The 14,940-nt window shown below is 42.3% G+C and overlaps 1 protein-coding gene across 2 annotated transcripts in view; it reads left to right on the top strand.

Moving 5' to 3' along the window:
- The window catches only part of LOC134403643 (regulator of G-protein signaling 5-like), a 58,670-nt gene extending 43,993 nt beyond the window's left edge, over positions 1–14,677 (top strand). Inside the window, exons 4-6 of one of the 2 annotated variants that reach the window (XM_063133997.1) lie at positions 1,171–1,337; positions 2,264–2,320; positions 14,545–14,677. In XM_063133997.1, the coding sequence (XP_062990067.1) occupies positions 1,171–1,337; positions 2,264–2,320; positions 14,545–14,637 (317 nt within the window). In that variant the 3' untranslated portion in view covers positions 14,638–14,677. Of the gene's footprint in view, positions 1–1,170; positions 1,338–2,263; positions 6,478–14,544 lie in introns of those variants that run through there. The other variant, XM_063133990.1, reaches the window with a different exon arrangement.
- Positions 14,678–14,940: the final 263 nt, after the last annotated feature.

Below are 14,940 nucleotides of genomic sequence, written 5' to 3'. Positions count from 1 at the left end.
AAGAGGCAGCTGGACAGCCCTCTGTCAGGGATGGTTTAGGGTGGATTCCTACATTGAGCAGGGGGTTGGACTTTATGGCCTTGTAGGTCCCCTCCAACTCTACTATTCTATGATTCTATGATACCAAGGACCACGTTCTATCATATGAGTCTGCTCAAGGAGCCCTTCTATGAGTTCCCCAGACATTGGGAGTGAGGAGGGTGGTGCCCAGGCATGGGGCCTTTTTGGTTGTAGTGCCTAGGGAGGTTTGTCTAGTGCCAAGTTTCACTTCTTTTCAGTATCAGCGAGGTGAAGAAGTTTTTTATTTGCTCAGGCCTTTTAGATCTATTAGTTAATTGATTTTTGTAGCCCCAAAAGATGAATATTTTATTGCACACTTACTACTGGGCACTCACAGATTTTTGCGTGTCCCCTGCTCCTTCTAGCCTTCTTTGAGCCACAAAAAAACAGTAAGTCCGACTTATTTTTAAAGATGGAAGTTGCCACTATCTCCTGCTGTGTGCAGGAGAAGCAGCGTGGTCAAAACGACCCATTGAATGGGCCACATGCACGTTGTTTACTTCCTCTTTTGAAAGAGGAAGTAGTGAGGGACAAACGCGTGGGCGGAGAAGTGATGGTAAGCAAACCCGATTTTCTCCCAGTGATCACACTCTACTGACTATTGTATTGAATTTTAATTGATTTTTACTGTTATTTTGAAATCTTTTGTAAGCTGCCATGGGAGTCCCTTTCGAGATCAAATGCTCCAAATAATGTAAAACTAATAATACAAGGAATAGCATTAGCTGGCATGCCAGTTTTCCCAGGAAGATTGGCATACTAGCTAACACTATTAGCATTGCACAAGAGCAGATTATATTAGTGCAACATAATTAACGTTACCTGTTGGATATTATCCTATTGTTCAACTTCTGCATTACCTTTGCTTTGATCACATATTCAGATTATGTTTACTATACTGGAACAATATATTTCTGCCCCAGCTCCTTTTTCTCATTTGATTTCCACTTGTCTGAATTTATCCCATTAGTGTGTGTAAGTAGTTTTTGGAGGAGGATAATATAACTGGGTAAGAATTTCCATGTCAGAGATCAAAATCTCTCATGTGAATGGACTGTGGTCAATCCATGTTTTTAGAAGCTGAACTTTTCTCATTTTTTCTCTGTGCAGATGGGCTTGCCAGCTTCCAGAGCTTCCTCCAGTCTGAGTTCAGTGAGGAGAACATTGAGTTCTGGATTGCTTGTGAAGACTATAAGAAAACCAAATTGCCTGCTAAAATGGCTGAAAAGGCCAAGAAAATCTATGAGGAATTTATCCAATGTGAGGCTCCCAAAGAGGTCAGTTGATTGAATTGAAAGAGAGGTCAATTGAACATATCCAGTTGCTATTTGATGTCCAAACCCGGACATTATAGGTTAATTGTGGGTTAAACAACCCACAGCTAACCTGTAATTAAATGCAATCCATTGGTTGTGTGAAGAACCTCTCCTTAGGGTGGGGGCAGGCCCGGCGCTGCCATAGAGGCAGCTCAGGTGGCGGCCTAGAGCGCCAAGCAAAGGAGGGCGCCGAACATTGCACTGTTCTGAAGCTGCCACCCAGCCCCCCAACCCCAGAGTCCTGGCTTCGAAGCCAGCGCCCGGCCGGAAGCTGCTCCTGGCTTCGAAGCCAGGACACTGGCTTACCTATTTTCATTAAAAAGGTTTAAGGGGGAGTAGTGGTCAGAAAACACAGGAGGTTTACAAGTCTATAAGATGGTGTTATTTGGAACATGCCCCCATGCCCCCTTGTAGACATCCATGAATGAGGCAGGGCAATGCCACCATAAAAACCTCACCTGGAAGTACCCTCCATCATAGGCAAAACTGGAAAGCAAAACTGGGCCTGATATTCAATAGTCTGACTCAGTGCAAGGCAACCTCATACATTCTAGGATTTGTAGCACACATTCAAAATCTCAAATTCAAGCCATATTTACACCTAGAAATACAAATATTTCACTATTTTCAACTTGTGTTCCAGATGTTGAATGTATATTAATTTCAGCTGTAGTTTATAGACAGACTTTTCCTTGCTTCATGTATGGAATTGCTGCCAACTCCAAATTCTGGGCGATGCATGTTGCCAATTCTGCAAAAACAAACAAAACAAAACAAAAACGTTATTGGCAAGTATATTGTTGGTAGCTCCCTTGTTTTCTATAACCCAGTAAGAGACAGAATTTGTGCAATTCCTACAAGTATTATTTTCGCATCCCTCTTACCAGGTGAATATCGACCATTTCACCAAGTCTGTGACCATGAAGAACCTGGTGGAGCCATCTGTGAGTACTTTTGACTTGGCCCAGAAGAGAATCTTCATGCTGATGGAGAAAGATTCCCTCCCCAGATTTGTGCGTTCCAGCATATATCAGGAGTTAGTAAAGTAGCAATGTATCAGAGCTGTGCAAGGCATTGGTACTCCCACCCATCAAAGCAGGGTCATTGCTTACTCCAATTATTAGTAACCAGTGTGTACTATTATCTTGATAGTTGCTTTGCTTTTGTGTGTATTCCAAGCTTCTGAGATTCAATGGCTGTGTTAAACGTTCTGCTCATACTGTTTTGGTGTCTCTCCTTCCAGATGATTCCATTTTACCCTATCTTCTCATATCTGTCCTCCCCACTCTGCTCCATTTAAGATCAGTGTTACAAAAAAGAGTTAGATGGGCATTCCTAGTTAAAATGTTTAAAATGCTAAAACAGATGTTAACTATTTATACACGCAAGGCCAAATAGATTCTAAATCCTACTACCCATTTTTGAACTAAGCACCCTAGACTCAAGGAGAGTATAGGATGTGCACCTCTGTTTGAACTTTCTATGCTAAGAGAACTAGAACTACTGGGCAACCGGTAGTTATCATTCATCATTAGCAAATCAATCAGTGACCAGATAGACTGTATACACATGGTTTTAAACCCATGAAACTTGGGCTGTCGCTAGACCTAAGGTTTATCCCAGGATCATCCCGGGTTCGTCCCTGCCTGAGCACTGGATGCCCTGTGTGGCACTTAGATCAACAGGTTTGACCCCAGGACAATCCTGGGATAAACCTTCGGTCTAGCTACGGCCTTGTACTTATTATCCCCATCAACTATCAGTTGCAAGTTAATCAGTGATTGCATAGATCCAGAGTCAAATAAACAATGATAAGAAGGTTGCAGTGTCTTCTAACAATGTTACGTGTCCTTCAAAAGAAAGATTCAGAGCTGCATGTGTCATCCTACTATTTCTTATACTAATTGTAAAACACCTAGAGAAATGTATTTTATGAGACATTTAATAAATGTAATAAATAAATTTGTAGCCAGGTGGATGATCAAGACAGCATGACTCAGCTGTAAGAATTCAAGATTATAAGGAAGGATAAGGATGAGCATTGGCACATAGAAACAATGTGCTTTATTGTGGCTTTTTAAAACGTAATTCATTCCGTGAGGTCCATATATTACCATGTCAAAACTACTACAAGGTGTTATTACCCCAGTAATTTCAGCCGGTGAATATGTTGTTTGAATATACCATTGCTTGAAGAGAGATGGTATTTACCTTACCATACTTACCTTACAGCACCTGTCATATCAGGGAGCATTTACACAACGTGTTCACCAGATGAAATTAACACTGGTGAAACTCACCTGAAGTTTGCAATAAGTAGATGATGGATTTAGGTTTATGTCTCAATAATCTGAATTTAACTTTAATGAATGCATTGTCTGTCACTTTGATCAGACAAATCAGCTGATCAAAGTCCTGGGCAGCATTGTTGCTATAACTGCTAAAAGCCTCAAATTTATCTTAAGTAGAACCATTAATCAATAACCTTCATAGGCAGCAGATAACAAGGACAGCACAATGATTGATGAGTTACAATGGGCTCCCTTGGGGGAAGGGCAGTATATACACAAAATAAATAATTTATTATTATTATTAGTAGTAGTAGTAGTAGTATTGCAACAAAGGATTATCTCCTGGGAACTGAGAAACGTACGTCTTCTGCAGGTCTGCACAATGTGTGACCCACAAAGTCAGATGCCAGGTGCTTGAGAAGCCCCCTCTTTTTGCAGTCCTGCCAGTCAGCAAAACCAAGCATTTGTCGAGCTCCTTGTTGGCTCTGCAACCTTGGTGGATCCCAAGTTGTGCAGGGCAGCTGTACTACAAAGAAGGCTAAAGAGAAAGTGATTGCTTTTAGGCAGTGGCTGATGTTTTTCGAGTATATTGCACAGTGCTAGAGTTAAAGGGAGGGATTTGTAAATCCTATTATTTTAAAATACTCACACAAAATAGCTGTTACCCAAACATTTGGAGGTGGAGACACAGAGAAAAATAAATCAAATGATCACTGCCCAAACAGCATGGCTTATTTAACAACCCAGGCCTCTTACCTATTTTCATTGCCTGCATTAGATTTATTGGGGTTGTAATTTCATATAGTGGCCCTGCATATCCTCCAGTGCCTACGCACAGCTTTACGTAATGCTCCTGAAGTACTCTTTTCTGAATTGTGATGAAAATACTTGTGGTGAAGTCTTCTCTTATTAACTCTCTCTGTAGCAGGCTTGCCAAAGTGGTATTCTGGCCCGAAACTTTAATCTGAAGAAATTATTATTAGGATGTGTGTAAAAACATCATTAAGGAATCCTGTTTAGACTGCATTTACATAGACAGGACATAGATCCAAACACAACTGAAGGAAGCAAATTTAAATTTGGAAAACCTATCAGTGCTACCAGAGTAAATAATATCATCTTGCAATCCAAGTGTGTACATGCGTGCTCTTAAGAGTACCAATCGTGGGGAGATAGTGCCAGTCATGGGAAATCCAGCCCCCAGGTCCCTGTCTTGAACAGTTAACTGTTGGTATTCAGAGCATCTGACCAGAGCTACACACACATACACACAATTGTCTGGTGGATCTCTGCTGATAGGAAACTGTGCAAACAGCATAAATGTGTGTGTACATGTGGGCATTATCTGGATCAGGGTGCATAAACGCATCTATTTAATAAAGTTTGTTCCAATGTCCAGCAATATGTTGGAACATTGCATGGTTAAACATAGGGTTTTTCCTCCTTTGGTCTGTTGAACTGCTTCAAATACAAGGAAGGTTGGAAATTTTAGAGAAAAGTGTTGGATATAGTTCTAATAGGGTTTTTTTTTAAAAAAATTGAAATTAAAATTATTTCGTTAACTATTTTGTTATTTTCCAGAATTCTAAGACTTGGGAAGTTGTAAAGATAAGGAAATGAACCCCAAATCTATATGATTTAAAAACAAAACACAAAACCATTTGCGAAACCCTTTTAAATTCAAGATAAAAAGAAAATACAAAACCAAGAAACCTCTGGCAGGAATTATTATGTTTCTTATAAATGTTTGGTTTATTAAAAAGTGGCATTTAATCAGCTTTAGTTTTTGGTTAAAAATAGTCACTCAGTTCTCATTACTTTGACTCCACAGGATGTTAGTAATGGGGATACGTTAGTGCTGTTTCCCATCAAATGTACGTGGAACCCTCACAACTCAAATCGAGCCCTGGCCAAAGAAAATACCCTGTTATATGTTGCAAATAACGTCTTTGATCTCACTACGATTTCAAGCTGACAGGTGCCAACGTTACACAAATAGATGTTTGCTTCTAGCTTGCCCTGACCCCATGTTGTTATTTGATTAATTCTCATAGTAACACCATCATGTAGGGCCCTTTTTATAACTTATTCCCTTTTAAAGACAGGCAAAGCTAAATTTGGGTGCTACCATGCTCTCGAAGAGCCCTCATTCATTCCAGTGGGGTTTGTACAGGAGAACTTCTAGTGGGCTCATGCACAAATCCTATTACTTCGATATGGATACAGAAATGGAAAGTAAATTAAGGTCTGTAATGTACAAAGTGTTTATAAGCGGCCTTAATAAGCCTGTAACACTGCTTCATACACATGGTTGCCAGTTCTTACGGTTTGATTTAAAACTTCAGGTTTTCAATCTCATTCCAGGTGAAAGACTAAAATCTCAGAGTCAGGGGATGGATCCAAAGTAAAGAGTAAGTTACTTTCCACATGGATTGAAAGGTTTTGTGGTGTAGGCCGCCCCATCTTCAGGCACAGATAGGTTTTGCCCCCTGCCCTTCCAAGTGCCATCCTCTAAAGTTCTACCCAATTCCATAATGTTTTATTCCCCATACATGCCAAGTGCCAACCCTTAGGTCCCTGGCACTATTCCTTGAGTCTCAGATCTAATCTTGAGGGGACCTGGTAACTCTACCAATACAATGTGGTTAGTTATGTTGGAATAACAGGAGTTGACCTATAAAATGTACCCAAAGTGCTAAACGTAAGTGCTGCTGTCATCACCCTGATCATCATCTCTAGTTTTCTTAAATTGCTTAATAAAGAACTTTTAATCCTCCAAGTTCTAAATATAAATAAACTGTTTAGCCTTTCATAGAATCATAGAATAGCAGAGTTGGAAGGGGCCTACAAGGCTATCAAGTCCAACCCCCTGCTCAATGCAGGAATCCAGCCTAAAGCATCCCTGACAGATGGTTGTCCAGCTGCCTCTTGAATGTCTCTAGTGTGGGAGAGCCCACAACCTCCCTAGGTAACTGATTCCATTGTCGTACTGCTCTAACAGTCAGGAAGTTTTTCCTGATGTCCAGCTGGAATCTGGCTTCCTTTAACTTGAGCCCGTTATTCTGTGCCCTGCACTCTGGGAGGATCAAGAAGAGATCCTGGCCCTCCTCTGTGTGACAACCTTTCAAGTATTTGAAGAGTGCTATCATGTCTCCCCTCAATCTTCTCTTCTCCAGGCTAAACATGCCCAGTTCTTTCAGTCTCTCTTCATAGGGCTTTGTTTCCAGACCCCTGATCATCCTGGTTGCCCTCCTCTGAACACGCTCCAGCTTGTCTGCGTCCTTCTTGAATTGTGGAGCCCAGAACTGGACGCAATGCTCTAGATGAGGCCTAACCAGGGCCGAATAGAGAGGAACCAGTACCTCATGTGATTTGGAAGCTATACTTCTATTAAAGCAGCCCAAAAGAGCATTTGCCTTTCTTGCAGCCATGTCGCGCTGTTGGCTCATATTCAGCTTGCGATCTACAACAATTCCAAGATCCTTCTCGTTTGTAGTATTGCTGAGCCAAGTATCCCCCATTTCAAAGGAAATGCCAATTTCTTTAAGATGCTTTAATCCTCTTCTTTTTGGGGAGAAAGACATGACAATGAGGATTGATTAAGCTTGGAGTTTGGTTTTCACCAACGTCTTACCCTGGAACATAAGCCTTCTATTGTTGTTGTGTGCAGTTATTGTGGGGTAAACGTGGGAAAGGCTGGCTTATCCCCAGGGGCTATTTTTGGGAACACACACTTCCTAGAGATGCTGATAACTGAACAGGCCATCAAGACACCACCTCCCTAGAGACAGATTTTCCAGATCCTGGCCAACAAGTGAGGCATGAGCAAGCCTGCATGGCTGCTGCTTAGGCTGGGGCTTGTTCTGCTTCTCTGTCTCTGACAGTATAAACAACATATCAACATGTTTAATCCAGCAGCTCACTCACTTGGCTCAATGAGACAGCTGGTGAAATGAAATAAAATAAAGGCTCAACAAACTTGTTATAAGTATGGTAAAAATAAATAAAATAAACTGTTGAATATTGTTTCCATGCTAATAGTATTAAAAGTAGGGTCAGGTTGATCTTTCCAGAAAACATCTAATAAACCTTTGCAGCATGAGAAAAAGGATTCCATGCTGGGGTTTTGCTGATTTCTTTGCCTAGAATGTCATAGATTGCTTTTGCCTCCTGGAGGAGGCTTGGAGTCCTTTCTGATGTCAAGTTTGCATCATCACATAAGCATTGGGGAGTTAATCACATGGACGTGTCCAATTCATTATTGTATTATTCACAATGGCCACTGTGGGTCCTGGCCCAATTTGAATGGCGTTGTGTTGCATTCTGGGTGATCTGGAGAAGACTTGTGGCATCAGGAATTCTGAGTTACATTTGAGGAGTTGGCCTGGCCCAGTTTATCTTAAACACATTACAATCCCAATGTCTTGAACTAGCTTCAGTTTTTTGCTGTCTAGAGTTGAAGATAAATGAGTAGGAGAGAAGCAGGGGCTATTAAAAAAATCATAGTAGTTTCCTCAGCTCATGTTGGTCTTTTCCATCCTGAACAGAAAGCAATGATTTCAATAGGATTGGATCAGGGACCCATCGGGACAGGACAGTTGTAGGAATTCAAACCCAATGGGCCCTTAATGTAAGTGTTTCTCAAGGTGATTGAAATGTGTCTTGGGAAATGTCTTATTTTCACTGTGCCTCTCCTTCAAGCCCATATTGAATTCTCTCATTTTAGTCTTATATCAACATGTGAGGCAGGCTAGGCTGAGAGAGTGACTGACTGGCCAAAGGCTGTGCAATGAGTTCACTGCCTGAGTAGTTTCCAGTACCCAAAGCCTAATAGCCACCTCTCTATTGCAGACCACTGCTTCTCACTTCAAAGCTTCTGTAGCAGAACAATAGCTGTGCATTCAGATTCAAGGTGGATTGAATGGGAACCTATAGATGTGCAAAAACCACCGAAAAACCCTCAAGATCACTTGTTTTTGTAACTGTAGTCCATGTGTTTCTCGAATGATCTAAAGGTGTAGGGAATTGTGTTCTCTAATTTAGTTTTACACAACCTAGGTGGCTGTTTGTTGTTTATTCATTCAGTCGCTTCCGACTCTTTGTGACTTCATGGACCAGCCCACGCCAGAGCTTTCTGTCGGCTGTCACCACCCCTAGCTCCCCCAAGGTCAAGTCTGTCACCTCCAGAATATCATCCATCCATCTTGCCCTTGGTCGGCCCCTCTTCCTTTTGCCTTCCACTTTCCCTAGCATCAGCCTCTTCTCCAGGGTATCCTGTCTTCTCATTATGTGGCCAAAGTACTCCAGTTTTGCCTTTAATATCATTCCCTTCAGTGAGCAGTCTGGCTTTATTTCCTGGAGTATGGACTGGTTTAATCTTCTTGCAGTCCAAGGCACTCTCAGAATTTTCCTCCAACACCTTAGCAAAAATATTTGTCTAATCGTATAGAAATATACTTGGGTGATCAGCTCTTTAGATTGCCTGCATTTTCTTTTATCTACTTCCCAAAAACATGTTTATATCTACTCTATTCCTCATCTTCTGACATATAGGCCCTTTCTACACCTAAGGGTTATCCCAGGAAAATGGAGGGATCATCCCTGCCTGCTCCCGGGATCCCCTGTGTGGCAATTGGATGCCCCGGGATGATCCCAGGATATAGGGCTAGTGTACACATGCCCATAGATAGGGCTTGGCTGTCTATCCCTTGTCATGTCAGTAGTTATTAATTAACTTGATTTGTCCAATAAAAATACTGAAAATTTTGCACAGCATCATGTAGCAAGCAGGAAGTGTTTGGAAGCCAAAGACTGACTGGAGCTATAATTAGTTTACTGCCCTCACATAAAGCCGAAGCCAGAACTCTGTCACTTCACACATTCATTGTACACGTGCCCAGCTTGGGGCAAGGGCTGGGGGGCACCTTGATTTGTTCTTAAGAACTTGTGCATTCTTTAATTATGCCACAACAAATGAAACATGTAATCTCCTTTTAGGCACCTTTTAAACAATGAGCCAGTGAACCTGGATTACTGTAAACCACTGCGTACCGGAGAAGTCCTGCCAAACATAAGTTTCCAGTATTTCTAATAAAGTGTAATTGTGTACTCTTATTCTGTGTAATTTTCCAGGAATGCAAGTCAGATGTGTGTGTTGGGGGTGGGGATAGAAAGCAATGAAGATTTTTTAATTACTATTTTGGAGGCTGCTACAGAGAAAGTGGGCTAGTGAAAGCTTCATTTCCAGTTAAGTTATATATTTATGCTACTTTTATTATAAGATACACATATTATTACATTCATTATATTTCTCTATTATTACCTACTGACTCATATATAACCATTATGGGCTGAGATCACATAGAACTTCTCCTGCACAAGTCCCATTGGAATGAATGGAACTTATACTTCATTTCATTGGGGCCTGAGTAGAAGAAGCTCCCAGTGAATCTTTCTCAGTCTTGTCTGAATTCTTAGGGAATTACTATTTGCTAGAATGTAGTAACTTGTGTGTTGAATTGTACATAAACTGAATGTGCTAGCCGCATTCAGATGACAAGTTAAAAGTATTTACTCAGCTTTTTATCCAGTATGAAATAAAATATCTCACTATTCCTTGCAGTGTTTGTTCTTTTGTGCAGTATTTGTTCTTTTGTGCAGTATTGCTAGGCAATACCCTTTAGAAATGATAACACTTGGAAACACAGACATAAGCACCTGTACTTATGGACTAACACTACCCTTGTATATGTTTACTCTGTGCGAGAAGATCACGAGACTCAAGATTTTGCTTTCTCCTTTTTGACATTAATAAATCACTCATCACTCTTGTTTCTGTGCCCTTTTCCATTTCTCTTCTAATTACTATGGAGTCTAGACTGTTGTTACAGTGTGTGTGTGTGTGTGTGTGTAAGTCTTTTCATACTTGTAGAGTCTTCCTTGTGTAAGAATTCCCCAGAAAATAATGATAGGCTGCAACTATTCAGGCTAAGCCTAGCGTGAAAAACAGTAGGTTTGTCCAGCCAGGACCAGCATCAATGGTAGGCACAGCAGGGCATCTGTCAAGGGCCCACGACCTAGCAGGGGCTCACTGACAAGAGCCCCCTGGACCACCACCTCCTCCTCCTCCTCCTCCTCCTCCTCAGCTGCCTCTCCCCTGCCTCACACTCTGGCACAGATGACAGAGGTGGTGAGAAAGAGCAACAATACATAGAATCATAGAATCGCAGAGTTGGAAGGGGCCTACAAGGCCATCGAGTCCAACCCCCTGCTCAATGCAGGAATCCACCCTAAAGCATCCCTGACAGATGGTTGTCCAGCTGCCTCTTGAAGGCCTCTGGTGTGGGAGAGCCCACAACCTCCCTAGGTACTGTCTACTTGCTGCCACTGTCTACTTGCTCACTGACTCTCTGCAAGTGGTAGCAATGATGCAAAAGAGGATGAGGAGCATTATTATTATTATTATTATTATTATTATTATTATTATTATTACATTTGTATACCGCCCCATAGCCAAGGCTCTCTGGGCGGTTTACATAGGATAAAAACACTTAAAAACAATATACAAAAATTTTAAATCGCAAAAACATACAAAAACAAACCGAGGCTAATTACATATTGTTAAATGCATGGGAGAAGAGAAAAGTTTTGACCTGGCACCGAAAAGATAACAATGTCAGCACCAGGTGGGCCTCATCAGGGAGATTATTCCACAATTGGGGGGCCACCACAGAAAAGGCTGGTGACAATGGTGGTGAAAAGGTAGACTCACTGTGGGAAGGTTTTTTTTAGTTGTTTCAAATGTATGTTTCTGCGTATGTTGTATGTTTTTGTAGTTCAAAATTTTGTATGTTGTTTTTAAGTGTTTTAATCTTATGTAAACGACCCAGAGAGCTTCGGCTATGGGGCAGTATGCAAATGTAACTAATAATAATAATAATAATAATAATAATAATAATAATAATAATAATAATGGGTTTCTTGCTCAAGGTCCCTCAAAAACCTGGAGCCAACACTGGGGAAGGGTCTAAGTGCTATTGTGAGGGAAAGAGAAGTGTATTTTGTATTTTTTTCTATTGTGCCGTGCTGTATGTTATTGCTGCCACGTACGCAAAGTTGTGGAGCTCCGCCTTATTAGCCACGTGACCTCCACTATCTTTGAGGTGGTGCTTAGAGAATATATAACCTGATGCTTGCCGCCATTTCGAGGTCCGACCTCGTCGCACCTTTGGTTGCAACTAAATAAACTGTTAGCCTCCACTGCTGTCTGGACTCCACCCCCCTCCTGCCGGTCCTGAAATCTGATGAGATTTATCGCATGGTACAGGACTTGAGACTCGTGAACCGGCAGATTATTGCCCCACATCCCGTAGTGCCAAACCCACGCACCATCCTCACGCAGATACAGAAAGAGGATGCCTTGTTCTCCGTCCTAGACCTCAAAGATGCCTTTTTCAGCATCCCACTACACCCCGATAGTCAACAGCTGTTCGCCTTTGAGTGGCAAGATCCTGATACTGGCCATAAGACTCAACTAGGTTGGACCGTGATGCCTCAAGGGCTGAATATCGCACCTGATGCCTTCAGTCGCCAGCTCCAGGCAAATTTAAAACCCTGGAAGGAACAACGCAAAAATGTTACCCTCTTGCAGTATTGTGATGATCTTCTGATTGGAACCCAAACACTCAGGGAGGGCAAAGAGGCTGTAATCAGTCTTTTGAATACCTTATCAGGTTGCGAATATCAGGTATCCCAAAAGAAGGCTCAAATTTTAAAGCAAGAAGTTACCTTCTTAGGATATCAAATCCGCCAAGGACAAAGACTGATCAGTCAAGATAGAGTCAAAGTTGTGCAAAATGCACCAGAACCCACATGTCAGAAAGAACTCAGAGCCTTTTTAGGTCTCACCTCTTTATGAGGCCCTAAATAAAGAAAATGCGCACAAGTGGGAATGGACTAGAGAAAGAAGAAAAGCATTTGCTTCCCTTAAAGCTGCCCTTGCTAAGCCGCCTGTCCTTGGTCTACCAGACTATCAAAAACCATTTCGCTTATATATTTCTGAGAAGAAAGGAGTAGCGTCCGGAGTCCTGTGTCAGAAACAAGGACCTGGCTGGCACCCTATTAGATATTATTCTAAAGTCCTAGACCCCGTCGCTAAAGGGTGGCCAACTTGCCTTAGGGCTGTAGCAGCGGTCTCTGTTTTGCTTCAAGAAGCACAAAAGATGACTCTAGGAGGGCACACTGAAATCCTGGTTCCCCACGGGGTGCCTCAGATCCTGGCCAGCAAGAGTGGCACCAAATTCTTAAATCCTGCCCGACAACTGAGATATGAAATAGAACTCCTTTGCAATGAAGAAATAACTTTTAAGGCTGTGAGAAGATTTAATCCCGCCAGCCTGCTCCCTAACATCCCCGAAGAATGCCCCCTAGAGCATGATTGTGTTGAGGTACTTGATTTTGATACAAAGGCCAGAGAAGGCCTTCAAGGTGAACCATTGAGTAACCCCGACCTCAACCTTTTTGCAGATGGATCAAGTTATGTGGACCAAGAGAAGAGATATACTGGTGCGGCCATTATTTCACTAGACCCGCCCCAGCAATGTGCAATCAGGTTGCCTGGAACATTGTCAGCACAGGCTGTGGAGCTAATTGCCCTTACTGAAGCTCTAGAATGGGGAAGAGGAAAAAGAATTAATATTTTTATAGACAGTAAATATGCTCACGGGATCCTCTTCGGCCATGGTCACCTGTGGAGAGAGAGAGAATTTCTCACAGCAATAGAGAAACCTGTGAGTCATGAAGAGCTCATCTTGAGGCTCCTAAAAGCTGTATTAAAACCAGCAGAAGTAGCTGTTATACATGTCCCTGCACATGGGAAAGCAAAAGACCCCTTCCTCAAAGAGGGAAATTATCATGCTGACCAGGCAGCCAAACAAGCGGCCCAGTGGGGAGACCCCTATCAAATCCGAACTATGATATTAACTTTACCACCACAGCCACCTAAGTACTCCACACAGGACCTGCAGCTCCTAACAGATAACAAGATTCCTACTATAGTTAAAGACGATGGATAGATAGAAGTAGATGAAAGACGGCTTTATATCCCTGAGGCTCTGTTAAGGCCTATGGTAGAAAAATATCACCAGTCTCTCTGTCATCCAGGAGCCACTGCCCTTATCGAATACATGCAGAGACAATTCCTCTGTCCCAGAATCGCCCAGCATGCAAAAAGAGTATCACAATCTTGTTTAACCTGTCAAAAGGCCAACCCAGGTGGGAGAAAAGTCCCTCCTGGAGGACGCCAATGGGCCTTTTACCCTTTCCAGCGGATCCAGATTGACTTTGCAGAAATGCCCCCAATTCGACAACACCGCTACATGTTAGTAATAGTCTGCCAGCTTACAGAATGGGTAGAAGCCTTTGCCTGTAAGACCTGTAAAGCCCAAGTAGTAGTTGTAAAGCTGCTCCAAGAGATTCTGCCTCGATTTGGCCTGCCTGACTGCATTGAGAGTGACCAAGGGTCTCATTTTACCGCCACAGTTACAAAAAACTTGGCACAAGCCCTCAATATCAAATGGGATTTTCATGCCCCCTGGAGGCCACAGGCCTCAGATCAAGTAGAGAGGACCAACAGAACTCTTAAAGAGACTTTGCGAAAAATCCAGATAGAAGCTCATCTCAATTGGGTAGAAGGCCTACCATTAGCACTGACAAAAATTAGAAGGATGCCCAGAAGAGGGATGAAAATTTCGCCTTTTGAATTAATGTTTGGGTTCCCACCTAGAATCCCAAGAGCCACTAAAGAAATTCTTAATTGGGAAGTAGGAGACCACATGTTACAAGAACATCTTACTGCCCTGCAAAAAATTCTCTTGCAGCTCCGGCCGTATGCAGCTTCCTGCCAAACATTGCCGCTCGATACCTTCCTGCACCTGTTCCAGCCTGGAGACCTGGTTTGGCTCAAAAAGTAGAATAAAGAAAACTTGAAAGAAAAGTAGGAAAGACCTTATAACATCATTGCCATCAGCCATGCTTGCGTGAAGCTCGCTGGAAGCAGTAAGTGGACACATTGCAGTAGGTTAAAGAAATATCATCCCCCTCTGGTCCGGGACCCAGAGGACCCAGCCCTCTGCTGCCTGACACACCGGAAGCTGTTGGCAGCTTGGGCTCAGAAGACAACCAGAACTCGAACTATATACATAATACATCTTTTTTTATTTTTAACCCTGATGCTCCAGCTTTCAAGCCTGCAAAAGAAAAAGAGCACAAAGACT

The sequence above is a fragment of the Elgaria multicarinata genome, chromosome 1 (genome assembly GCF_023053635.1).
Source record: "Elgaria multicarinata webbii isolate HBS135686 ecotype San Diego chromosome 1, rElgMul1.1.pri, whole genome shotgun sequence".
In the NCBI taxonomy this organism is placed as follows: Eukaryota; Metazoa; Chordata; class Lepidosauria; order Squamata; family Anguidae; genus Elgaria; species Elgaria multicarinata.
This window is presented reverse-complemented; position numbering and strand designations above follow the sequence as displayed.